Raw genomic sequence first — 22008 nt, 5'->3', positions numbered from 1 at the left:
ACGTCACTTCCGCCCGGAAGACGCTCCCTGGGAACCAAGTTCCTGTCACTTCTCAGCATCTTGTGAACATGGCCCTGCCGCCCTTCTTCTCCGCAGGTCGTCCGGGCCCGCCGCCTCCGCAGCCACCGCCCCCTGCTCCGTTCGGCTGTCCTCCGCCGCCGCTGCCCTCCCCGGCTTTCCCGCCGCCTCTTACCCAGCGGCCCGGCCCTTTCCCGGGGACCTCTGCCCCCTTCCTCCAGCCTCCGCTGGCTTTGCAGCCCCGGGGTCCCACGGAAGCCTCCCGTAGCGGCGGCGGCGGCGGCAGTGGTTCCTTCTTCCCGGTGCCGCCGCCGCCGCCGCTACCGCCGCCGCCGCCCCAGTGCCGGCCCTTCACGGGGACCGACGCTAGCGAGCGCCCAGGGCCACCGGCTCCAGGCCCGGGGCCTCCCTGGAGCCTGCGCTGGCCTGAGGTGCCGCCACCGTCCGACGTGCTCGGGGACGTGGCCCTGCAGCGCCTGCGCGACCGGCAGTGGCTAGAGGCTGTGTTCGGCACCCCGCGGCGCGCTGGCTGCCCGGTGCCCCAGCGCACGCACCCGGGGCCCAGCCTAGGCGAAGTGCGCGCGCGGTTGCGCGGGGCTCTGCGCCTGGTGCGGCGGCTGCGCGACCTGAGCCAAGCCCTGCGCGAGGCCGAGGCCGACGGCGCAGCCTGGGCCCTGCTGCATGCCCAGGCCGCTCCCCTGCGCGCCGAACTAGCCGAGCGGCTGCAGCCGCTGACCCAGGCCGCCTACGTGGGTGAGGCGCGGCGGAGGCTGGAGAGGATCCGGCGCCGCCGGGTGCGGTTTCGAGAGAGGGCTCGGGAACGCCAGGCCGAGCGGGAGGCGGAGGCGGCCCGGGCAGTGGAACGCGAGCAGGAGATTGATCGCTGGAGGGTCAAGTGCGTGCAGGAGGTGGAGGAGAAGAAGCGGGTGAGAGCGCTGGGCACGTGCGGGCCTTGGAGGTGGTGGCTGAAACTCGAAGCAGCCTGAGACTTTCAGCTGTGGTATTTTTCAGGTCTAACCCGAATGTTTCTTTAGCCATAAAGTGAAAAGATAGCCTTCCCGCCTCGTACGTCCGTGTTCATTGGGTATTCCTGGTGTGCAGAACACAAAACAAAAGCTCTAGTAGTGTTTGCAATAAAGTCCTGGCGACACAGGTATGGGACTTCGCAGTGGCGTCGCTGGCCGACAGGTCCCTTGTGGCCTGCTCCAACGTTCTCTCCACTGAGCTTTCACGACCCACACGGGGCTGGCTGCGTGCCACCCGCGCTGATTTAAAGGACAAAAAAATATAGGGAACTTGGGGCTTTACCTCGAGGAACGTACGTCCTGATTGGCTGATGGGTTCACAGTGATTGCCGCAGGATTCCTTTGTTTACGACGTTTAAACCATGAATCACCAGGTTCAGCAGTGGTGTTTTTGAGTGCTTACTATCATGTACGCATGAGGCGCAATGCTAAGCTTGTTACACACCAGATCTCGAATATACCAATCCTGTGGGGTAGGGAGAATTATCCCAATTTCACCATTAGGCATTTGAGGCATAGAGAGGTTAACTTGCCAACAGTCACGTGACCGGACTGTGAGCCCAGGTGCTCTGATTACCAAGCCTGTGGCTCTCAAGCACTTCAGTAAGGCCTGCAGAGAAGTGGAAACTGGCCAAATAGTTGTTGAATGCATTTCACCAACTTTGAAGGCTTCTGGGGTCCCTCCCTCCCCACCATCGGCTAGTGTCTTCCTGCCCTGGAGTCTGGTGTAACTTCACTCTTAAGTGTACTGATGGGAGCTTTAGCATTGCTCTCATTGCTGTAAAGGAGGCACAAGTCAGTCCAGTGGACAGTTCATGGGGCTCTGTTGTGGCAGGTCCAGTGCAGCTGCTAGGAATGGAGATGAATAGGATATAGCCCTGGCCCTTGAGGGTCTTAGAGCCCCATGGGGGATCCTGTCAGTACAGCATGGTGTGTGATGCTATAGGAGCCCAGAAAAGGGGTACTTAAGCCTTGGGGGAAAGGCTTTCTCGATGATTTAATGGCATCTGAGATGAGCCTTGGAGGAAATGTCAGAGCCAAATGAAAGCAACAGGTGCGGCTCCAGGCAGAAGTCAACCAAACAGAGGAGTGAAGCAGCGTGGTGGGGGTGGTGGTGGGGGAATTACAGGCGCTTACTTGACTTGTGGGACAGAGCCCAGCAGGCGGGTCCTTCCTGCTGTCCACCACGTGTTGGAGCCTGAGGAATGACTTAAGGAACTGGGTTATTATATCCCACGGGAACCAAGTCGGAAAGAATGGAATAGTGGTCTTTTCGGTGTTTGTGAGGGGGCCACGTGAAAGAGATCCGTGGGGCTTTAGGGCTATATTGGTCATCGCTCAGACACCTTGGTAGAGTTCTGGGCCTCCCCAGCCCCAATCCTTCTGTCTCTGAGAATCCGAATCATCAGGACAGTTGGGTGCAGATGTTCCCTGCACTGCCCTTTCAGAAGCACTGAGGCTGAGCCAGAGCAGTGCCTGTGGCGAAGCTGCCGAGAGCAGAGGTTCATCTTTGGGATGACGGTTACTGTCCCTCCGTGGAGCAGGGAGCCCCTTGGCTGGAACGTTGTGGAGGGAAGTTGTGTCAGGCCCCGGAAATTGAGATGTAGACTCAGCGGGTCTTGCCCCAGGGACTGGCTGATCCCCCCAGATCTCACCACCAGGCAGCCACTCTGCTGGGAGTGTGTTCCTGGCGCTAGGCTCACAGCCGTGTTTCCCCTACAGGAGCAGGAACTCAAAGCTGCAGCTGATGGTGTCTTATCTGAGGTGAGGAAGAAGCAAGCAGACACCAAGCGAATGGTGGACATTCTTCGGGCTTTGGAGAAACTGAGGAAACTGAGGAAAGAGGCTGCAGCAAGGAAAGGTAGCTGTGGCTTTGCGTCCCCCCCACACACACACCTTTTTTCTTTCTTTCTTTCTTTCTTTTTTTTTTTTTTTTTTTACCCTAGTGGCTTCCCACCCCAACATTTTTGGAAGAAAAATACTTTATTATTTTCACTCTTTAGAGTCACTGGGAGCCGAAAGCCTTGGAAGATGTTTAGCCCTTGGACAGCAAGGTTGGAAGGGGAGGCAGGTGTGGGAACCCCTTGACTCACCGTTCCTACCCCAGGCGTCAGTGGCCACGCTTTTCTGAATGGGCTTGTTGTGGCTGGTCAGCTTTGCCAGCGGGCCACGGCACAAGCTTTCCTGCCCGCCCTTGTTGCTCCACAAAGTGTTGGAAACGTAATGTGCTCCTTCGGCTACATCTCATGCCTGAGTTACTGCGGTGTGAAGAGGCGTGGCCAGCTGGACAGGGTGGAATACATTGCAGAATGCACGGATGTCCCCAGCTTCCCTGATTGTTGCTTTTGGGCTCAGAGGAGGGAGCACCAGCACCCTAGCGGGGCAGTCCAAGTTTCTTCACAGAAGTTTGTTCTAGGCATGCTGGTTTTCTAGAAGTCACCCAGGCGTGCCTTCCGCTTGCATGTGTGGATCCTTGTTCTTGCCAGTGCATTTGTCTGCAAGGCCCTCAGTCCCGTCTTTGCCATTTGAAGATCTCCCCGTGATTCAGAACTGAATACCGTGCGGCCTCCTCCCTCCTTGGTCGGGCCGCAGTGACCTCACACTCCATTTGTGCTTGGTTTGTCCCATGTTGCCTTATTTAGTAGGTTCTAGGCCTCTGACATTTGCCAGGGAGATTTGGAAGTATACGAATTAACAAGTGCTGTTGTAGCAGGTGATTTCCTCTGTGTGGTTTAAAATGTGAGGGTACTTCAGAAAGTTAGTGGAAAATGGAATTAAGATGTTTTATTTTTATACAAAAATTGTTTTGAAATCCAAGCATAATGTTCCCATAATATGCATTTTCATGAACTTTTTGAAGATACCCTTGTATGTATGACCTTGGAAATTTTTTTATACCAAAGTAAACTTCTCAAGGTATTTATTTTCATTTTTATTTGAGAGGCAGAGAGAGACATGTGGAAAGAGATCATCCATCGCTGGTTCACTCTCCAAATGCCTACAACTGCCAGGGCTAGGCCAGGCTGAAGCCAGGAGCCAAGAACTCGGTTCCAGCCTCCCACATGTATTGGAGGACCTATTATTGGAGCTGTCGCCTGCTGCCTCCCAGGGTGTACATTAGCAGGAAGCTGAGTCAGAAGTGAAGTAGCCAGGACTTGAACCAGGCACTCCAGTATGGGAGATGGGCATCCCAAACAGCAAGTTAACTGCTGTGTTACACACCTTCCCCCAAAATAAGCTTTCAGTTGCATTTACCACAGCCTTTTTGAAATACCCTCATATCAGTGAAAACTGCAGTTCTCTTCGATCCCTCATAAAGTTTTGGAATGTGACCCTTGTGCATTCAGCCAGCTTGTTCACTGAGCAGTACGACAGCTTTCAGCGTGGCTACTTCCCATCCTGGCCTTGGAGTCAAACCCCCCTCCCCCAACCCCTGAGTGCTGATAGGTGCAGCTGGACATCTAAGCATGACCACTTCACAGACTGTTTCATGGGCCACACTAGAATTCTCGCTTGTACTTAAAGCTGTGGGGAACCACTCAGAGATCTTAGACAGAAAGTGAAATGATGACAGAGTTCAGTGCCAGAGCTGAGGAGGCAGAGGGGAGAGGGGAGAGGCTGGGAAAGCTGTTGTCTGGGTAGGGCTGGATAGTATGAGAGTGAGTTGGAGGCAGTAAATGAATTTAAAAGATAATGAAAGGAGAATGGGAGCCTAAATAACTTACGGGAACTCAGCATATGAACGCTGAAGGAAACAAATGACTTCCAGGTTCTAACCTGGTCTACTGAATGAGTGATAGTACCTTCTAATGGAGCCCCAACCTCTTGCTCCCCAATGCCAGCCCCTGGAATGACTTTCAGCAGGTTGTATCGTAAGAGATGGGAGCCAAAAAGACAAATTCTCTTTGTAATTCGAAAGCAAAGTAGATGAAAAGATCATAGACCAAGAGAGGTCAGCGGCTCAGAGAAATTGTGTAATCTGGGGCAGGCGCCTTCTCTGTGCCTTGGTTTCCTCATCAGAAAAACCATAATAATGATAGTACCTACGCATGCAGTGGTGTGAAGGTTAAATTAGTAAATATGTGTAAAGTGCTTAGAATATTCCTGGTCTGTAGTAAATGCTGTGTTTCATATTATTCTTTTTTATATATAAAATTCATTTATATGCAATAGCTTGAAATCAAACTATACAGACAAGGGGCCTTTAAAAAAGTTCACAATGTGTATTATGAAAACCTGCATAGATTTCAAAAACTTTTGCAACAAGCAAATACCCCTTAATTCCATTTTCCATGAACTTTCTGAAGTACCTGTGTATTGTTTTGGCCCCTGCATTTTTTTTATCAGTATGGAATGAAAACACTATTTACTGAATCTGTTAGGCTTTTCTGTTGTAAAGTCCCCGGGATTGTAAGTGTCACCTGGCTGCACCTTGTGATACACCGTCCTAGGCACTTCCTAGTTGTCTCCTCAGGATGTGTGGCTTTGGATGGAATTCCGGGGCCCTTGAAAGATTCACCATCTTTGCTGTGTTTCAGGGCACAGGATTTAGCTGAGACCGTAAGCTGCCGCTTTTCTCACTTGTACCTGTCGCGTTCTCTTAGAGTCACCGAGGGCTGCCCGGCTGCTTTAGTAAGTGATCAGCCAGGAAGGCAGCCTGAGGTCTCCCGGGGCTCCGTGGAAAAACGCGCACATTCTCAAAGGAATAGCAGGCACTGGGTGTTGGGACACCTCAGACACCGCTCCCCTCGCTGCGGTCTCTTGGGGCTCACTTTGGGCACCTCACTTCGCCAGCCGTGGGGCAGAATGGGCACCGCTGGCATGCAGGAGGCGCCGGGGCCCCTTCAGAGGCTGGGCTCTGTGTGCCGCGGCCAGCAAAACACTCCCTCCATCCTCCTGGACTGTGTGGCGGGAGAGGCGGTGCTCAGGGTGCGCGGCAAAGTCTACGCAGGCTGCGGGCTCACCCCCGTCTTAGCCGGGCTGCCGGCCTCTCCGCTTTCACTCTCCTTCTCCGGTCCGTCGCAGACTTCCTCACACGCCCAAGAAGCTCCACCTTGGTCTTCCAAAGCAGGCTCCGGGCCCAGCCCCTGTGTTGGAAGGCCGCCTGGGTCACGCGTCCCCTCCGGGCCGAAAGGGGCCCGCAGGAAAGCGCAGGCACAGCGGAGCGGGGCTCCCCCGTGGCCCAGGTTCACCTCCATGCCTGAGCCAACTTGCGGGGTACACGGCAAAGCGGGGCTCCGACCCAGCGGAGGTCCCCTCCTCACTGCGCTGTACCGCTCCACCTCACCCCTGCCCTAGTATTCTTACCAAATAATATAAAGGCATCTCAGTGAAGTGGTGGGGGTAGAAGCCAGATACAGTAGAAAAGTGAGTAGGAGAGAAAAAAAGCCATGAAATTAAGTTTTTAAAAGATTGCCTGTACAGCTCCCGCCGGCTGTGTGGCCATCTGGGGAATGTCCAGTGGATGGAAGACCTCTCTCTTTCTCTCTCTCTCTCTGCCTCTGCCTCTCTGTTAATTCTGCCTTTCAAATAAATGAATACATCTTTTTTTAAAAAAAAAAAAAAAAGATTGTGAGGAAGGAAGAGAGATCAAGAAGAGGACCTGGCCCTGTGTAAGACAGAGGTGAGGGGTTGGGTATCACAGGAAAACCTGAGTATGTTTATGGAGGGAAGGAGGGCAGCTGATGGCTCCAAGTCCCAGTGGTCCCAGGTAGAGGGAATAAGTGGAGAAGTCTTCCCCAGGCATGAAAGTAGAGGCGGCAAGGCTGGGTGGTAATGCAGATAAGTCTCTTAGGGTTTTGCTTCATGGGTGACCACAAGTTTTGGTGAGGGATGGAATTTGAAATGCCAGATCTGGAGGTTTTGGTAAAGCACACAGGCCTGGGGCGAAAGGACCTAAACACAGGGAGGGTAGAAGGTTGTAGAGAAGAGAATGACTGAGTTTTGACTTCAGAGATGGAAAGTGTTTTCTGATTGTGCCAAGATCCAAAGACTGGACAAGACCCTAAGTGTGCATAAGTAAAGAGAAACAGAGGTGAGGCCTCGGTGTCTGGGAACTCCTGGACCTAGGGGAGTGAGTGGTAGAGGCAGAGGGACCCCAGGTGATGCCGGCGCTTAGGGTTAAGAGGAAGACAAGTGCCATTTCTAAGGCAGCATCAGTAAGAGGTTGAGGGGGAGGTAGATGGGGGACCCAGACCCAGCACCCTGAGATGGGAGCAGGCCACAGCACCTTAGGGAGTGTGGAGGCACCTAGGGGTGGATGCAGTGTCTATTTTCACTGTACTAGCATACTTGAATAGTTGCAGCAGAGATATGGTTTATAAACCTTGTGATATTTACTCTCTGGCCTTTACAAGAAAAATTAAAGAAGTGAAATAAAACTATGAAATTATTATAAAATATAATTATAAATTTGTCAGTGCATAAGAATTTTAAATTTGGAATGTTAGTCTGGCCAACTTAGTAGAAGATGAATTTGAGCTGTGTAGTCTTCTTAGTTTGGGAATGAGTGAATGGAAATATTTTCAAGAAAAGCAGTTGTGAGAAAATGATCGGAGAAATGTTAGCTTTGAGAGTGAAGAAGATTGGAAAACAAGTTCCACAACCACTTAGCTGCAGTGGTTACGGCTTCTAAGGTTAAACCTCACAGAGAACCACTAAACTTGAGGATCTGTTATTTATGCCACTTCAATGGCTTACACTGAAAATGCTGTGCTCACTGCCTGGTCAGCTGGACACCTTCCCTTGGAAATGGCACTCCCACCCCATCTTCCTCATGACCCTGTGTTCTGTCATCATCAGGGGCCCTCCACTGTACCACTCACTCCCCTGGTCCTGCCGCTCCTAGACAGTGGTTGCCGAAGCTGGCAATGTCTTTCTTAACAGGTAGCAGCATACGTGTTGAAACCCTGTTGAAGATTGTTTATTCATCCAAGAGGTGTTTATTAATTACCTTCTCTGTGGCGAGTGAAGGTAACTGGGTGAACATATAGCTCTTTTAGGAAGCAGTTTTAGTACCATATTTTGGTAGTCTTGAAAGTATCCATAAATATTTCTACTCTTGAGACTGTCTTACAGAAATTATCCATAGGAAAGAAAAAAATAGCAAGTGTGCTCATTGTGGCATTATAAATAATAATAAGGCATTTGGAGTAATTTAAGAGCTCAGGAATTATTAAGCATGTTAAGGCACATTGATTTGATGAAATAAAATAAAGCTATTCTGAAGACCACAAGAATGTAGAGAAGGAACATGGAAATGACATGCATATTATGTTGGACTATATGAAGTTGCTAATATAAGGGTACCTCAAAAAGTTCTGATCAGGCCAGCATTGTGGCACAGTGGGTTAAACTGCCACCTGTGTTGGCGGATCCCATATGAGTGAGCACCATTTCAAGTCCTGGCTGCTCCACTTCTGATCCAGCTTCCTGCTAATGTACCTGGAAAGGCAGTGGAAGATGGCCCAAGTACTTGGGATCCAGCCACCCACATGGGACACCTGGATGGAGTTCCTGGCTCTCGGCTTTGAACTGGCCCAGCTCAGCCATTGCAGCCATTTGGGGGAGTGAACCTAGAAATGGAAGATATCTCTGTCTCTGTGTTTCTCTCTCTCTCTCTCTCTCTCTCTCTCTCTCTCTCTGTAACTCTGCCTTTCAAATAAATAAATATATTTTTTAAAGATTTATTTATTTATTTGAAAGGCAGAGTTACAGAGAGGCAGAGAGAGATCTTCCATCCACCGGTTCACTCCCCAGCTGGCCACGGTTGCCAGAGCTGGGTCGATCTGAAGCCAGGAGCCAGGACCCAAGAACTTCCTGATTTCCTACATGGGTACAAGGGGCCAACCGCCACTTTTCTCAGGTGCATTAGCAGGGAGCTGGATCAGAAGTGGAGCAGCTAGGACTTGAACTGATGCCCATATGGGATGCTACTGGCACTGCAGGCAGCAGCTTTACCTGCTATGCCATAGCACCAACCCCAATAAAATTTTTAAGAAATTTTTTTAAGTTCTGGGAAAATGGAATTAAAAGATAAATTTATGGGGTCAGTGCTGTGGCACAGTGGGTTAAGCTGCTGCCTGCAGTGCTAACATCCTATATGGGTACCGGTTCAAGTCCCAGCTACTCTACTTCCAATCCAACTCTGCTAACATGTCTAAGAAAGCAGCAGAAGATGGCCCAAGTCCCTGAGCCCCTGAACCCTGTGGAAGACCAGGGTGAAGCTCTTAGCTTGGGCCTGGCTCAGCTCTGGTTGTCGTGGCCATTTGGGGAATGAACCAGCAGATGGAAGATCTCTCTCTCTCTCTTTCTCCCTCTCCCTCCCTCTCCCTCTCCCTCTCCCTCTCCCTCTCTCACTGTAACTCTGACTTTCAAATAAGTAAGTAAATAAAGGTAAGTTTATTTGGGGACAAAAAATATGAAATCCAGGCATCATTTTTTCATAATGCATATTTTCCATGAACTTTTCGAGGGCCTGTCACATGTGGACAGAAAAACTGGAAGGGAGCATGGAGAGATACAAACGGCTGATTGTGGTGGCGGGGTTAGGGTTTTTTCTTTCTTGTGTCTAGTATTGTTAGCATGCCTCTGTAATAAATACATCATCCTTTAAATCCAAGCTGTGAAGATAGGTTAAGCCACAACTTGTGAACTCAGTATTCCATATTGAAATGCCTGTTTGAGTCTTAGCTACTCCACTTCTGATCCTGCTTCCTGCTAATGATCCTAGAAAGGCAGTGGAAAATGACCCAAGGATATACTTGGACGCCTGCTACCTGGGTGGGAGATCAGGGTGGAGTTCATAGCTCCTGGCTTTGGCCTGGCCCAAATCTGGCTTTTGTGACCTTTTGAGGAGTGAAGCAGTACATGGAAGACTGATAGTCTCCTTTTTCTTTCCCTCTCCTTTTGTCACTCTGTCTTTCAAATACATAATTTTTTAAAAAATTCTCAAGCACTGACAGGATAGACCATATCCATTTCACTTTACATTAAATCACCCGGCAGCTTCAGTGTTTTTGTTTTTAATTATTTATTTGAGAGGCAGAGCACATTTCTGTTTGCTGTTTTCACTCCTCAGATGTCCCCAGTAGCCTGGTTTGGGCTAGCATGGAAGCTGGGAACTCAATCAGATCTCCCATGCAAGTGGCAGGAACCCAGTTACTTGAGCCGCCCCTGCTACCTCCCAGGGTCTGCATTAGCAAGAAGCTGGAATCAGGAGCTAGAGCCAGGAATTGAACTTAGGTACTCAATGTGGAAGGCAGGCATCAACCACCAGGCTAAACACCCGCTCCTATAGCACCTTTAATATTACAGGCCATTATAATACTGAGTGCACAACTTCAGTCTACTCAAGGATTCTTTAATTTTTTGTGTGTGAAACTTAAAAATTTTGTGCATGTGCAAACAGAATATCTAAATACCTATCATCAGCCATGATACCATTATCACACTAAAAAAAAAGTGCTAGTGCTTCTTTGATATCACCTAATAACCAGCCTGTAATCAGGGGTTCCCAATTGTGGCATTAGCTATATTGCTGTACTGTTAGCTGACTTCACAGTTAAGACAGATTGACAACCATCCCAGTTTTACTGGGAGGAGTGGTTTCCCAGGACATGAGGCTTACAGTGCTAAAAGCAGGCAAACCAAAACAACTGGTCACCCTACAGTCAACACAGACTGTTAGATCCTTGTGGTCGGTTATGTGTACCGTCTTTCTCATCATTTAAGTGTGTGCTCTCCCAGAATCACAGGGAGAATTGTTTTTTAGGTCTGAGAATTAATACTAAGGGAATCCCATGAACAATGAAAAAGTTAGGACAGATGGCCCCCTTTGTGATCTTGCTATCCCACTGGAAGATCAAAGCCATTAGAAATCATCAAAACCAAGGCTAAGTGGTATGATCCAGTTAGAGAAATCAATCAGTGTAGAGTCAGAGCAATTAGAGACTGAGAAGGTCACCCTTATACTTACTGTAGGTTGGACTTTGAGTCTCCTCATTAGAAATTTTGGGACAACAAAGGTTGCTTCTAAAATGCTGCTTGTGGGACAGTGTTGTGATGCAGCAGGTTAAGCTCCTGCTTGGAATGCCCACATACCATACTGGAGCACCTGGTTCAAGTCCTGCCTGCTCTGATCCAGCTTCCTGCCACCCAGATGGGAGACCCAGGTAGAATTTCTGGCTCCTGACTTTGGCTCCTCCCGGTCCCAGTTGTTGCAGGCATTTGGAAAGTGAACCAGCAGATGGGAGATTTTTCTGTCTCCCCCTCTTTATCTTTCATATAAATAAGTAAGTCTTTGAAATAAAGAAAGTGCTGTTTGGTTCTTTTTGTCTAGGGGTCTGCCCTCCAGCCTCAGCAGATGAGACTTTTGAGCACCATCTTCAGCGACTAAGAAAACTCATTAAAAAACGTTCTGAACTATATGAAGCTGAAGAGAGAGCCCTCAGAGTTATGTTGGAAGGAGAACAAGAAGAAGAAAGGAAAAGAGAATTGGAAAAGAAGCAAAGGAAAGAAAAAGAGAAAATTTTACTTCAGAAACGTGAAATTGAGTCCAAGTTATTTGGGGATCCAGGTAAGTTTCTTTGTGACCAGTGGAGAAAAGCAAAATGCCTAAATTCACAGCTTTTTTCATCACAGGTGATCACAACTTAAGCTAAAAGAAGTAGACGGCTGGCACCATGGCTCACTTGGCTAATCCTCTGCCTGCAGCGCCGGCACCCCGGGTACTAGTCCCGGTTGCTCCTCTTCCAGTCCAGCTCTCTGCTGTGGCCCGGGAAGGCAGTGAAGGATGGCCTAAGTCCTTGGGCCCTGCACCCACATGGGAGACCAGGAGAAGCACCTGGCTCCTGGCTTCGGATCGGTGCAGCGCCAGCTGTAGCGGCCATTAGGGGAGTGAACCAACGGAAGGAAGACCTTTCTCTCTGTCTCTCTCTCACTGTCTATAACTCTCTCTCTGTCTCTCTCTCACTGTCTAACTCTGCCTGGCAAAAAATTTAAAAAAAAAAAAAAAGAAGAAGAAGAAGTAGGCAAAAAATGACACCTCCTGGATTTGCAGTTATAAACTGTATCATGGGATTATCGGTACAGAAGAAACACATTTGGTGGCACTGTCCTAGTTGTCGGCCGTGGGGGTCGAGGACGATGACACGGTGTTGTGCCTTTCTTTTTCAGACGAGTTCCCGCTTGCTCACCTCCTGCAGCCTTTCCGGCAGTATTACCTCCAGGCTGAGCACTCCCTGCCGGCACTCATCCAGATAAGGTCAGGCCAAGCTCTGGGTTGGCTTTCCCTGAAGTAGCAATTTGATAAAGTGCTTAGTTGTTGAGGTCTATTACTGCTCTTTGTTCTCTGTTCCTTATGGATTTCTGTTTCCAGTTTTCAGCCCCATGTCTTGCTTGGTTCTCATCTATCTTTAGAAGTAAAATCTCTGTTTTAACAGGTGAAGAAACTGAAATCAAGTTGGGACTTGCCATTTCCTATAGCTGTTATGCTGACTGAACGCCTTGACTTGCCTTTCCCAGTTCTCTTCTGGTGCTGAACAGGAGGGAGATCATGTGTACTTGTTTGTGGAGGCTGCTTAAGACCCATACTCACTTCGGAGCCCTCCACAAGTCAGAGCCCAGAGAGCTGGGAACAAGGAGTCTCACCTGAAGCTATAGTTGCGCATGAGCTGGGCAGTTTCAGGGTCTCACTTAGCTTACCTATGAAATGAAGCCGGTGGACTAGAATAGGACCTTCAGACTCCAGCAGCTGTCTTTGGCAAAGTCAGTGTGTGAGATAAATTGATTGTCATTGGCGGCAGCACTCTGTTGTTCCGAGACTCCCCAGAACATCTGCTTGAGGCTCCTGGGTCTGAAAATCACCCAACTAAGTGGTCTCTGAGGTCCCTTCCCAAGTGCCAGCAGTATGTGATTCTTAGGAAAGAATGCTCTTCATCATACCTAGTTTGTTTTCTGGGAAAGGCTTGTTTTTGCCTACTATACATGTTTTAAACCTAAGCACAGGTAGTTCTCATTGTTCATGATAGCTGTGTTCTGTCAAGTCACTACAGACCCTGAATCACAGAACTGCACACTGTTCCTACAGGAAACACAGGATTGGCTAGTTTCCTGCAAGTCTCTGCTCACGTTTTTGTCCATCAATCAATACCTCGTTTAAGTGTGCTTCTGTTAAAGACACCCACTTAATATGTATTGTTAACTGATTAACATTGAGCTTGTTAAAAGGACCACAATTCATGCCTGAATGAAAGTTATCCAACATCCACAGTTTCTCCGGGAGGCATTTCCTGCGCTTCGGAACTCTGGCCAGCTCTTTAACACTTTAGCTGGGGGCTTTGTAAACGGTGAAATCACCACTAAAAAGCACAAAAATGTAAAATATGTGGTAACAAAGAGAGACCTTAGCTGGGACAAAGAGCATTTTGGTGACTCGGATCCGCCCTGTATCCATGAAACGCCCCCAAGGGGTGATCTTGGGGTTACAAATAAATTCTAGTGAGTAGGCAAATTGCAGAATCTGGCAATAGTGAGGGGCATCTGTGTATTCATTATTTGGTATCCATAATGGTATCAGTTCTTTGTATTATTTGCCCCTTTATGAGTACATTTAAGTATGGTCTTTTGCCTAATTCCTAGAAAACAAGTTCTGTGGCAGGTTAGTACCTCAGTCGTTTGGAAGCTAAGTCCTAGAAATAGAACTGTTTAGTTGCTGCACATCTTGCTTATAATAAAACAGAAATAAACGGTTGTTCTACAATGTTCTTGTTAAGGCATGATTGGGATCAGTACCTGGTGCCATCCGACCATCCCAAAGGCAACTCAGTTCCCCAAGGATGGGTGCTTCCCCCGCTCCCCAGCAACGACATCTGGGCGACCGCCATTAAGCTGCATTAGTAAAGATGCTCCCGGAGTGAGGTCCAGCCCTGGCTTCTTCCAGCTCCGAATGGTACTGATGCCGCCATCTTCTTGTGCCGTAGACTCAGCTGTGACTTCCAAACTCCGTGTGGCACAGCCTTGCCCTTCTGTACCCGGTCCTGGCCAGAGGTGCCTCTTGAATCAGGAGATGAATATGGTTCTTCAGGAAAGGACCTACGTGAACTAAGGTCATTACCCCAGCAGTGACCTTGGCTCACCACATTGCCTCTGTTTTGAGGGGCTTGGTCTAGAGTGACTTGTTAATTTTCTGTAACTTCCTTGTGTGGTGATGGGTAAGTACACTCAGTTCACTCAAATACTCAACACAGGTGTATGCTGGGCAGCAGCCCTTCCACCAACACCGAATGTGAAGGAAGCTTAATGCAAAACCTCCTTACCCTTCCTGCGCATGCACCCTCCAGCTCCCAGGAGGAGAGGTCAGACAGGCTCTGTCTTTGGCTTTGTTCATCACAGTTTCGGTGCAGCTTGGGAGGCTGCTGGTTAGGGTGACAGCAGTGACTACAGGTTGGGCTGCCGAAATAATGGTGCCCTGGTCTCTGTAGTCATGTGGAGCTGAAGAGTGCCTGCACCTAAATTGGAGTGTGTTTGAATGTGTGTGGCTGCCTTGGCCCCATGCTAGAGGATCCTAATGAAAGGTTCCTAGGGATCTAGTTGTTTGGAATACCCAAGGATAGAAATTTATTTCCCCATGGGAGTGGGCCCTAAACCTCACTCAGTCACATTGTAGGAGCCAGGATAGCTGTGGGATTTTCTTCCGAACTCAAGTTTCCAAAAACATTCATGTAGTCAAAGCTGGGGAAAAGGCAAATAAAAATGATAAAGTTTATTTTTTATAGTCACTAATAAATTTTGTGCTTGGAGATGGTCAGTCATATAACATGTCAGTTTTTTGTTTTGCCAATTATTTTGTTATTTATATTTTTAAAAAATCCAAATAAATATTTCAGTTTTTAGTTTGAGCCTTTGACCCAAATTTGTTGCCTCCCAAATCACCTAACATATGCTTCTACGTTGCCAAAACACATTCTCACTGCGAAATTCAAAGTTATTAAACAAGCATTTGCTGTGGGAAAGTGACTCTCAAGTCCTCAACTTTGTGAAATCCCAACTCTGGCTAAGTCAGAAAAGAGGCTGTCTACCCTGGAAATAATACTGTGTAGCTGGAAGCTCTTAAGTGCAGGACATGAATGCCTTTGTCTCTTTTCTGTTGTTTAATTTTATTGTTCAATGTGTACATCATGCATTACAGAGGTAATACATAGGGAATTGGCACCATGCTTCTCCAAAGTGTGTCTAAACTCGTAAGCCTAAAGACCTGCTGTGATTTGCCTCATGAAACCCCACGTGCCTGTGTGCCTCTTTGTTCAACATCTCCACTAGCTGCTGTCTGATGAGGTGGGGATTAGAAACCACGGATGGGTTGTATGATGTATGTTTGCTGTCCAGATGGCCTTGCCACCAAGACACCTGCGGTGATGGGGGCAGGAAGGCGGGCTTGGGAAAATTCAGGGAGAAAAATCCAAGAATAAGGTGGCATTAAACCACAGGTGGAAAAAAAAATCCCCTCTTCCCTCATTTGGCCTATGCAAGGTTTTAATAAAGTGAGCATTGTTCCTACCTTTTGTTTGGTGGTTGTTTTGTAAGGTTTTCCTTATTTATTTCCTGTGTGTACTGGTGTTAGCAGCAGCCATTGGTCCTTTGTAGGCTTCAAAAGATTCGTATTAGTGTCTTCAGTAATTGTACTTATCCTATAGTCCCTCTACTTTTATACTTAGTATGGAACTTTTCAAATATATTCAAAAGTAAAGAGAATAGTATGATGATTTTTTTCCACACACCCATCCTCTAGTTTCAGATAATTATCTCTTCATGGCCAGTCGTGTTTCATCTCTTACCCTACCCTGCAGTCACCCTCAATTATTTTGAGGCAAATTCACACATTAAATTATTTCATCTGTGAGTAATTTAGTATGTAGCTTTAAATATTTTTTTAAAAATTTAACCACATGACCGCCATCACATCTAAAGAATAACTCCTTAACATCATAACTATCTAATCAGTGTTCAAATATCCTTACCTTGTAAGTGTATTTTACATTTTGTTCCCAATCAGGATCTAAATACACACCATAATATCTATGAAAGTTGGTAAGTGCCTTAAAGTTTCTGATAATCTATAGTTTCTTTCCTGATCACTTTTACATACCTGTCATTCTCTTTTTCTCTTTTCTTTGCAATTAATTTCTTAAAGACATAGCAACATTTTTTCTTGAAGTGTTCCCCTAGTTTCATTCTCACCAGTTGCATGGTTATGATACCAGGTCCCTCTGTTCCTGTATTTCCTCTAATGCAGTGGATAAACAGCCTTACTAGCCAGTCATAGTCACATATACAGCTAGTGAGCACTCAGAAGTGTGGCTGCTGGGAATCAAGATAAGCATTATGCACATGGCTCACGCTGTACCTCTGTTGGATAGTATGAATCTAGAGACTCGGGCACATGTTGATTAGAGTTCTCTGGCAGGAAGACTTCATAGACATGAGGCACTAGAATCTGGTTCTCTTGTGTAATCTTGGCAGCCATTAAGACCTAGATTCATTAATTCATTAGAGGTTAAAAATAGTGAATTAAAAACATTTTTTAAAGATTTATTTATTTATTTGTAAGGCAGAGTTACGCAGAGAGAGATCTTTCCTCCACTAGTTCACTCTTTAAATGGCTGCAATGGCTCGGCCTGGGCCAGGCTGAAGCCAGGAGCCCAGAACTGTCTGGGTTTCCCATGTAGATGGCAGAGGCCCAAGCACTTGGACCATCTTCTGCTGTCTTCCCAGGCATTTTGGCAGGGAGTGGGATCAGAAGTAGAGCAGCCAGGACTTGAGCTGGCACCCATATGGGATTCTGGCATCACAGGCAGCGGCTTAACCCACTGCAGCACAGTGCTGGCCCCAGTAGTGATCATTTAATTCTGTCTGCAGTTATTTCTAAAAAGAGACTTCCTCATCAAGTTTTTGGTTATCTTCAGGTATAATTTATATAGGACCAGCAAAACAGAAATACTTAATTTCTTTTATTTACTAATTTTCAAAATAATGAGTTGGTTCCCTCCCATCCTCCAAAGGTGGCCAGTGAGCTTTCTTTTTAAACTTCATTGTGACCTTGGATCCAAACTTGTTTTCCTTTCAACCCAGTGTTATCTGTCGATTTACCTCATCGTTGCCCAGGGGGCATCTCTTTAGCTCAGCACCTGATGCCCACGCCATCCCAGCATTCTGAATGCAAGCTTGGCGCTACCTTTGCTGCCGGGGGCCTGGATGTGGGGCAGGCATTTGTAGATGAGACCTGCATGCTAGGGTGCCTGTCCCTGCTGCTCAGTGTTGGCTGCTGCTTCTTCCCTTCCGCCAGTAGAACTAGGAGCTGCCATTCTGTTGAGCCTTCAGCCCTTTTCATGTCTTTCTACACTTTATCCACTTAATTGAACATGAAGGAATGAAAATGGAGAGATTCATTCAGACACTAACCAGAAAGTTAACCTGTTCCCTGTTACTTCATCGTATTCCATATGTGAGAATATTCTTTCATTTCCTAGGAGAGGAAACCCTGGCTTTGTAAAAAAAAAAAAAAAGCCATTTGTTTATTGATTTATTTTAAAATTTTACATATTTAGAGAGTGCCCATCAACTGGTTTACTCCCCAAATGCCCAATGACTGGAGCTGGAAGCTCAATTGATACCTCCTACATGGAGTGGCAGGGACCCAAATACTCAATTGAGCCATCTGCCGCTTCCTAGGGTGTACGTTAGCAGGAAGATGGATTCAGGAGAGGAACTGGGCCTCAAACCCAGGCACTCTGCTATCGGATGTGGGCATCCCAACCTGCAGTGTAACAGCTAGGCTAAATATTGCCTGCCCCTTTGAAAAAAGTTTTTTTTCATTTATATTTTTCAGGAAGCTATGAGAGAAAGATTGGTTATATGTTAAATACTGTTGAATATTCATTCCAAGTAACTTGAGTTTATTGAGTCAAAGAATTTACCGCTACAAACCAACCAATTTAATCACTCTAAAGCCATTCATGTTCCTATGTCTGTGTGACTTTTGTAACAAGAAGCTTAGCAGGGATTGTACCATCTGTTGTAGTAAGTCACTTCTACACGTGTCCACAGGAAAGCTGGGGATTACAAGGTAAATACAAAGTCTATCTTGTTCCACTTAAATAAGTCTAGTATGTGATATATAAAAGGAAAGTGAATATGAAATGCACTTACAGAGATTTATTTTCAGGAATCCAGATTGAGACATTTCCAAATTAAAATTTTTAGTACTTAGAAAAAGTAAAAAAAAAAAAAAAAAGTGAATTATTCCCATACAGTGAGTTGATTACCTCTGTGTATCCACACAGCAATTCCTGATCTGCCACACCCGCCCACCCAGGAAAAATGTGTTTCTGTGCAGATTCTGTTTGCTGATTGGGCTAAACTTGGCTTCTCCTTGTCTCTGAAGCAAAGATCAAGGTCTTCAAGGCTGGTGGTGCTGGAGTCATTCCCGTGCAGAACAGCAGACGCTTTTCTCACCTCACGACACGTTTGCTAGATGCAGGACACCACTTTCCAACTGTGTTCTTGGTGAGGTGATTTTTTTTTTTTTTTTTTTTTTTTTTAGCATTTTCTAGGTGCCGCGTTAGGGATATAAAAAGGAACAAACAGGATTCCTGCTTATACTAATAGAATCATTAGTTATAATTGTGATAAGGACTACAAAGAAAAGTACTTACTAACTGATTTATAGTTTTTATTGTCCAAATATTTATTGAGTGCCCATTGAGGCTAAGCAAAATGCCAAATACCCCCTAAGCATAGTTCTGCTTTTCAAATGCTTCTATAATACATTTAGGGGAAATAAGAGATAGTGTCTATTATCACATGATGAAGATGAAAATTCTGATTATATATGTTTATGCTAGGTCACAAAATATATTATCGGTCACCATTTTAAAAAATCTTGAAAGCCACTGTATTAGGGGAACCTAACCAAGTTTGGGGGATTGGAGAAATTTATTTATGTTTTGGAAGAGATACATAGAGAGAGGTCTTCCATTTGCTGGTTCACTCCCCAGATGGCCACAATGGCCAAGGCTGGGCTAGGCCCGAGCCAGGCGCTTCCTCTGGGTTTCCCACAAGCACTTGGGCTATCCTCTGCTGCTGTCCCAGGCCATTAGCAGGAAGCTGGATCGGAAGTGGTACAGCTGGGACTCGAAATGGCACCCACAGGGGATGCTGGTGTTGCAGGTGGCAGCTTGACCACGCATGCTGTAACACTGGCTCCAGGAAGAGAAACTTTTTTGAAGAAATAGTGTTTTTGCTGAGCTCTAAAAAATGATCAGTTTTTAATGAGTTGTGGAGAGGAGACAAAGAAGAACATAGCGGGTGTCTGGAATGCATATGCAAAGTTGAAAGCTGTGGTGGCTGGAGCAAGTTGGAAGGATCAGAGGCTAGACGGTACAGTTACAAGGTTTTAGAAAGACTTTAGTTCTTATTCTGAAAGCAGCTGGGAACAGTAAGGGCTTTAAGCAGGAGAGTGGCTTCGTTTTGTGTTTTGAAATGGCCACTCTTACTTCTGTGCATGGAACGGAATTGTGATAATAAAGTGTGAGAGGACATGGAGAGCCCAGTGGTCCAAGTGTGAGGTAACAGGAGCTTGAACCCCATGGTAGCAGGGGAGGTAGCATGGAATGGCTGGATTCCAGAGATTTGAGATGAAGCTTGGCAGGGCATTTGAGGTAAGTGGGGGAAAGGGAGAGGAAAGCGTCAGGGTCGAGCCCTGGTGCACCTGGGTGGCTGTTGCCATTCCTGTGATGGGCAACCCTGGAGGAGCGCAGTCTGGGGGAGGGAAAGTCAGTTCACTTTGTGTGTGCTGAGTTAGAAGTGCTCTTGAGAGATTTGTAGGCAGTCGTGTTTATGAGTTTGATCTCAGCCGAGACCTGGAAAATTGATTTGTGAATCACTGGTGGGTAATTAAAGCTGGGGGTAAGGATGAAGTCATTTGGAAAGTACAGTGGACAGCTTTAAAACAATGCTGTCATTGTGTGGGCCCCACCCCCGCCTAGACCAATTTCCATAACCTCTACCTGCAGGCTCCCTACAGCCAGCCTCAGTTGCCTCCAAGTGGCTACATGGACTGGGCTATAGTTTGCCAGAGTGTGCTCAGCCTGGCTCTCCTAAAGTCTCCACTTCTCCACCCCTCCCTACCCCCAGGCCTCTTTGAGGATTTCATCACCACCTACTGAATGGAGTCAGGCCGCAGCCTGAAGTTTGAATTCGTCCCAGCACCGCCTCCGTCTATCCTTTCCATATTACTGCAGGTGCTTCCGTGAGTCAGGCAGCTTGTCCACCCCACCCCTGGCCCTCCTGCCTCTGTTCTTCTTTTTTCTGTTTTTCATTTTGAAGATTTATTTATTTAGTTTAAAGGCAGAGTTACTCAGAGAGAGGGAGAGATAGGAGAGAGAGAGAGAGAGCAATCTTCCATCTGCTGGTTTACTCCCCAATGGCTGCAATGATGGGCTGGGCTAGGTCGAAGCCAGGATTAAGGAGCTTCTTCTGGGTCTCCCACAAGGGTGCAGGGGCCCAAGCATTTGGCCATCCTTCGCTGCTTTCCCAGGTGCATTAGCAGGGAGCTGGTTCAGAAGTGGAGCAGCTGGGACTCTTACTGGCGCCCATAGGGGGACTCTGCACCCATCTGGGGATGGAGTGTCACAGACAGCAGATTAACCTGTTACATCACCACGCCGGCCCTTGCAGCTGCCCCTTCTCTGGAGTCTAACTTCCCATTTGACTCTTTTCCCACTCACAGACTCTTCTCCCACCCTCCAGGGGCCTGGTCAGGTCTCATCTGTTTCCTGAAGCTTTTCCCCAAACCCCACAAGGACCAGAACATTCCCCTCCTTCTGAAAAATATTATTACTTACTGATCGGCACCTTTCATTTTGTACATAGCAAGGTGACCCTCAGTTTAGAAAATGTTCTAACCAGGTCATATCTTACACTACAGCCCTTACCAACTGAGTCACACAGAAGTCATATTTATATATAATGTGAATATATATAATAAGCAGTTGTGAGCTTGAATTTAGTATGAATCATATTTAATATGGTTTAAAATGCATTTTAAAATACTATTAAATTGGTTCCCAGAATCCTCAAACTCCTAAATTGCCCTGGAAGCAAGTGTGGGGCTGAATAAAGAACGCCTGTTAGGATGCAGATGCTGGGTTGGAGATGGGGGGACGGGGGCCCAGTACCTGCTATGTGCACAGGCAGTTCATACTTTCTTCACAACGGAACTGTGCCCTTTCTCAGTACTCCAGAATTCAAACTTCAGCTGATAGTGTAAGTGATAAATCTGAAAATGCCAAAACTTACTGAACCTTCCTATAACAAACACCCTTATGCTTCAAACGTGCTTTGTAAGAACTGACCAATGGGGCAATTGACTGGAGACCCTGGAAGCTGCCTGATGCCGCGTCCTGGAAGCTACGTGAGAGCCACCTCCTTGACATGCAGAGACTGGCAGCAGGCACTGGGCAGATGCTGACAGGAGTGGACAGGTGGGGGAGGAGATGAGGGAATTAAGGGATTTGCCTACTTGCCCTCATTTGACTGTTCTGTACTCAGATTACTCACCCTCCCTCTCTACGTGCCATGCCGCTGTTACAAATGGGGTGTGGGGTGTGACCGCACAATGACCCTAAGAAGCAGGGCTTTTGCATCATCCTGGCAGAGGCTACAGCTTGTGTCAAGCCAGTGGTACTCCCTGATGCACGCCTCCTGGTAAGCTCTGATTGTTTGCAAAATGCCAGAGTGATCGGGAGTCCAGATTTATATTCCAGGCAGTCATAAGCTTAAATTCTGTATGATTCAATATTTAACAAGGTTTAAAATACATCAAAATTCAAATCCGTGGCTATTTTAAATATTACCAAACTAAGAACAGAGGCTACACTTGCTCTTAGGCAAAAGGCCGAGAAGTGAT

At 47.1% G+C, this 22008-nt stretch overlaps 1 protein-coding gene and 1 non-coding gene across 2 annotated transcripts; one reads left to right on the top strand and one right to left on the bottom strand.

The window, feature by feature from the left end:
• Window positions 1-15600, top strand: PDCD7 (programmed cell death 7). The gene is made up of 5 exons (XM_051822329.3): window positions 1-944; window positions 2766-2904; window positions 11383-11619; window positions 12219-12306; window positions 13817-15600. The coding sequence occupies exons 1-5, from the start codon at window positions 69-71 to the stop codon at window positions 13938-13940; spliced, it is 1464 nt and encodes a 487-aa protein (XP_051678289.1). The 5' UTR covers window positions 1-68; the 3' UTR covers window positions 13941-15600.
• Window positions 15601-21814: 6214 nt separating this feature from the next.
• Window positions 21815-22008, bottom strand: LOC149123153 (U2 spliceosomal RNA). The gene has a single exon (XR_016218768.1). It is a non-coding gene; the product is annotated as a U2 spliceosomal RNA (small nuclear RNA).

Source organism: Oryctolagus cuniculus, chromosome 12, assembly GCF_051225735.1.
Source record: "Oryctolagus cuniculus isolate XC-2025 breed Fujian yellow rabbit chromosome 12, ASM5122573v1, whole genome shotgun sequence".
Classification (NCBI taxonomy): Eukaryota; Metazoa; Chordata; class Mammalia; order Lagomorpha; family Leporidae; genus Oryctolagus; species Oryctolagus cuniculus.
The sequence above is the reverse complement of the archived record's forward strand: the minus strand, read 5'-3'. Positions and strand labels throughout refer to the sequence as shown.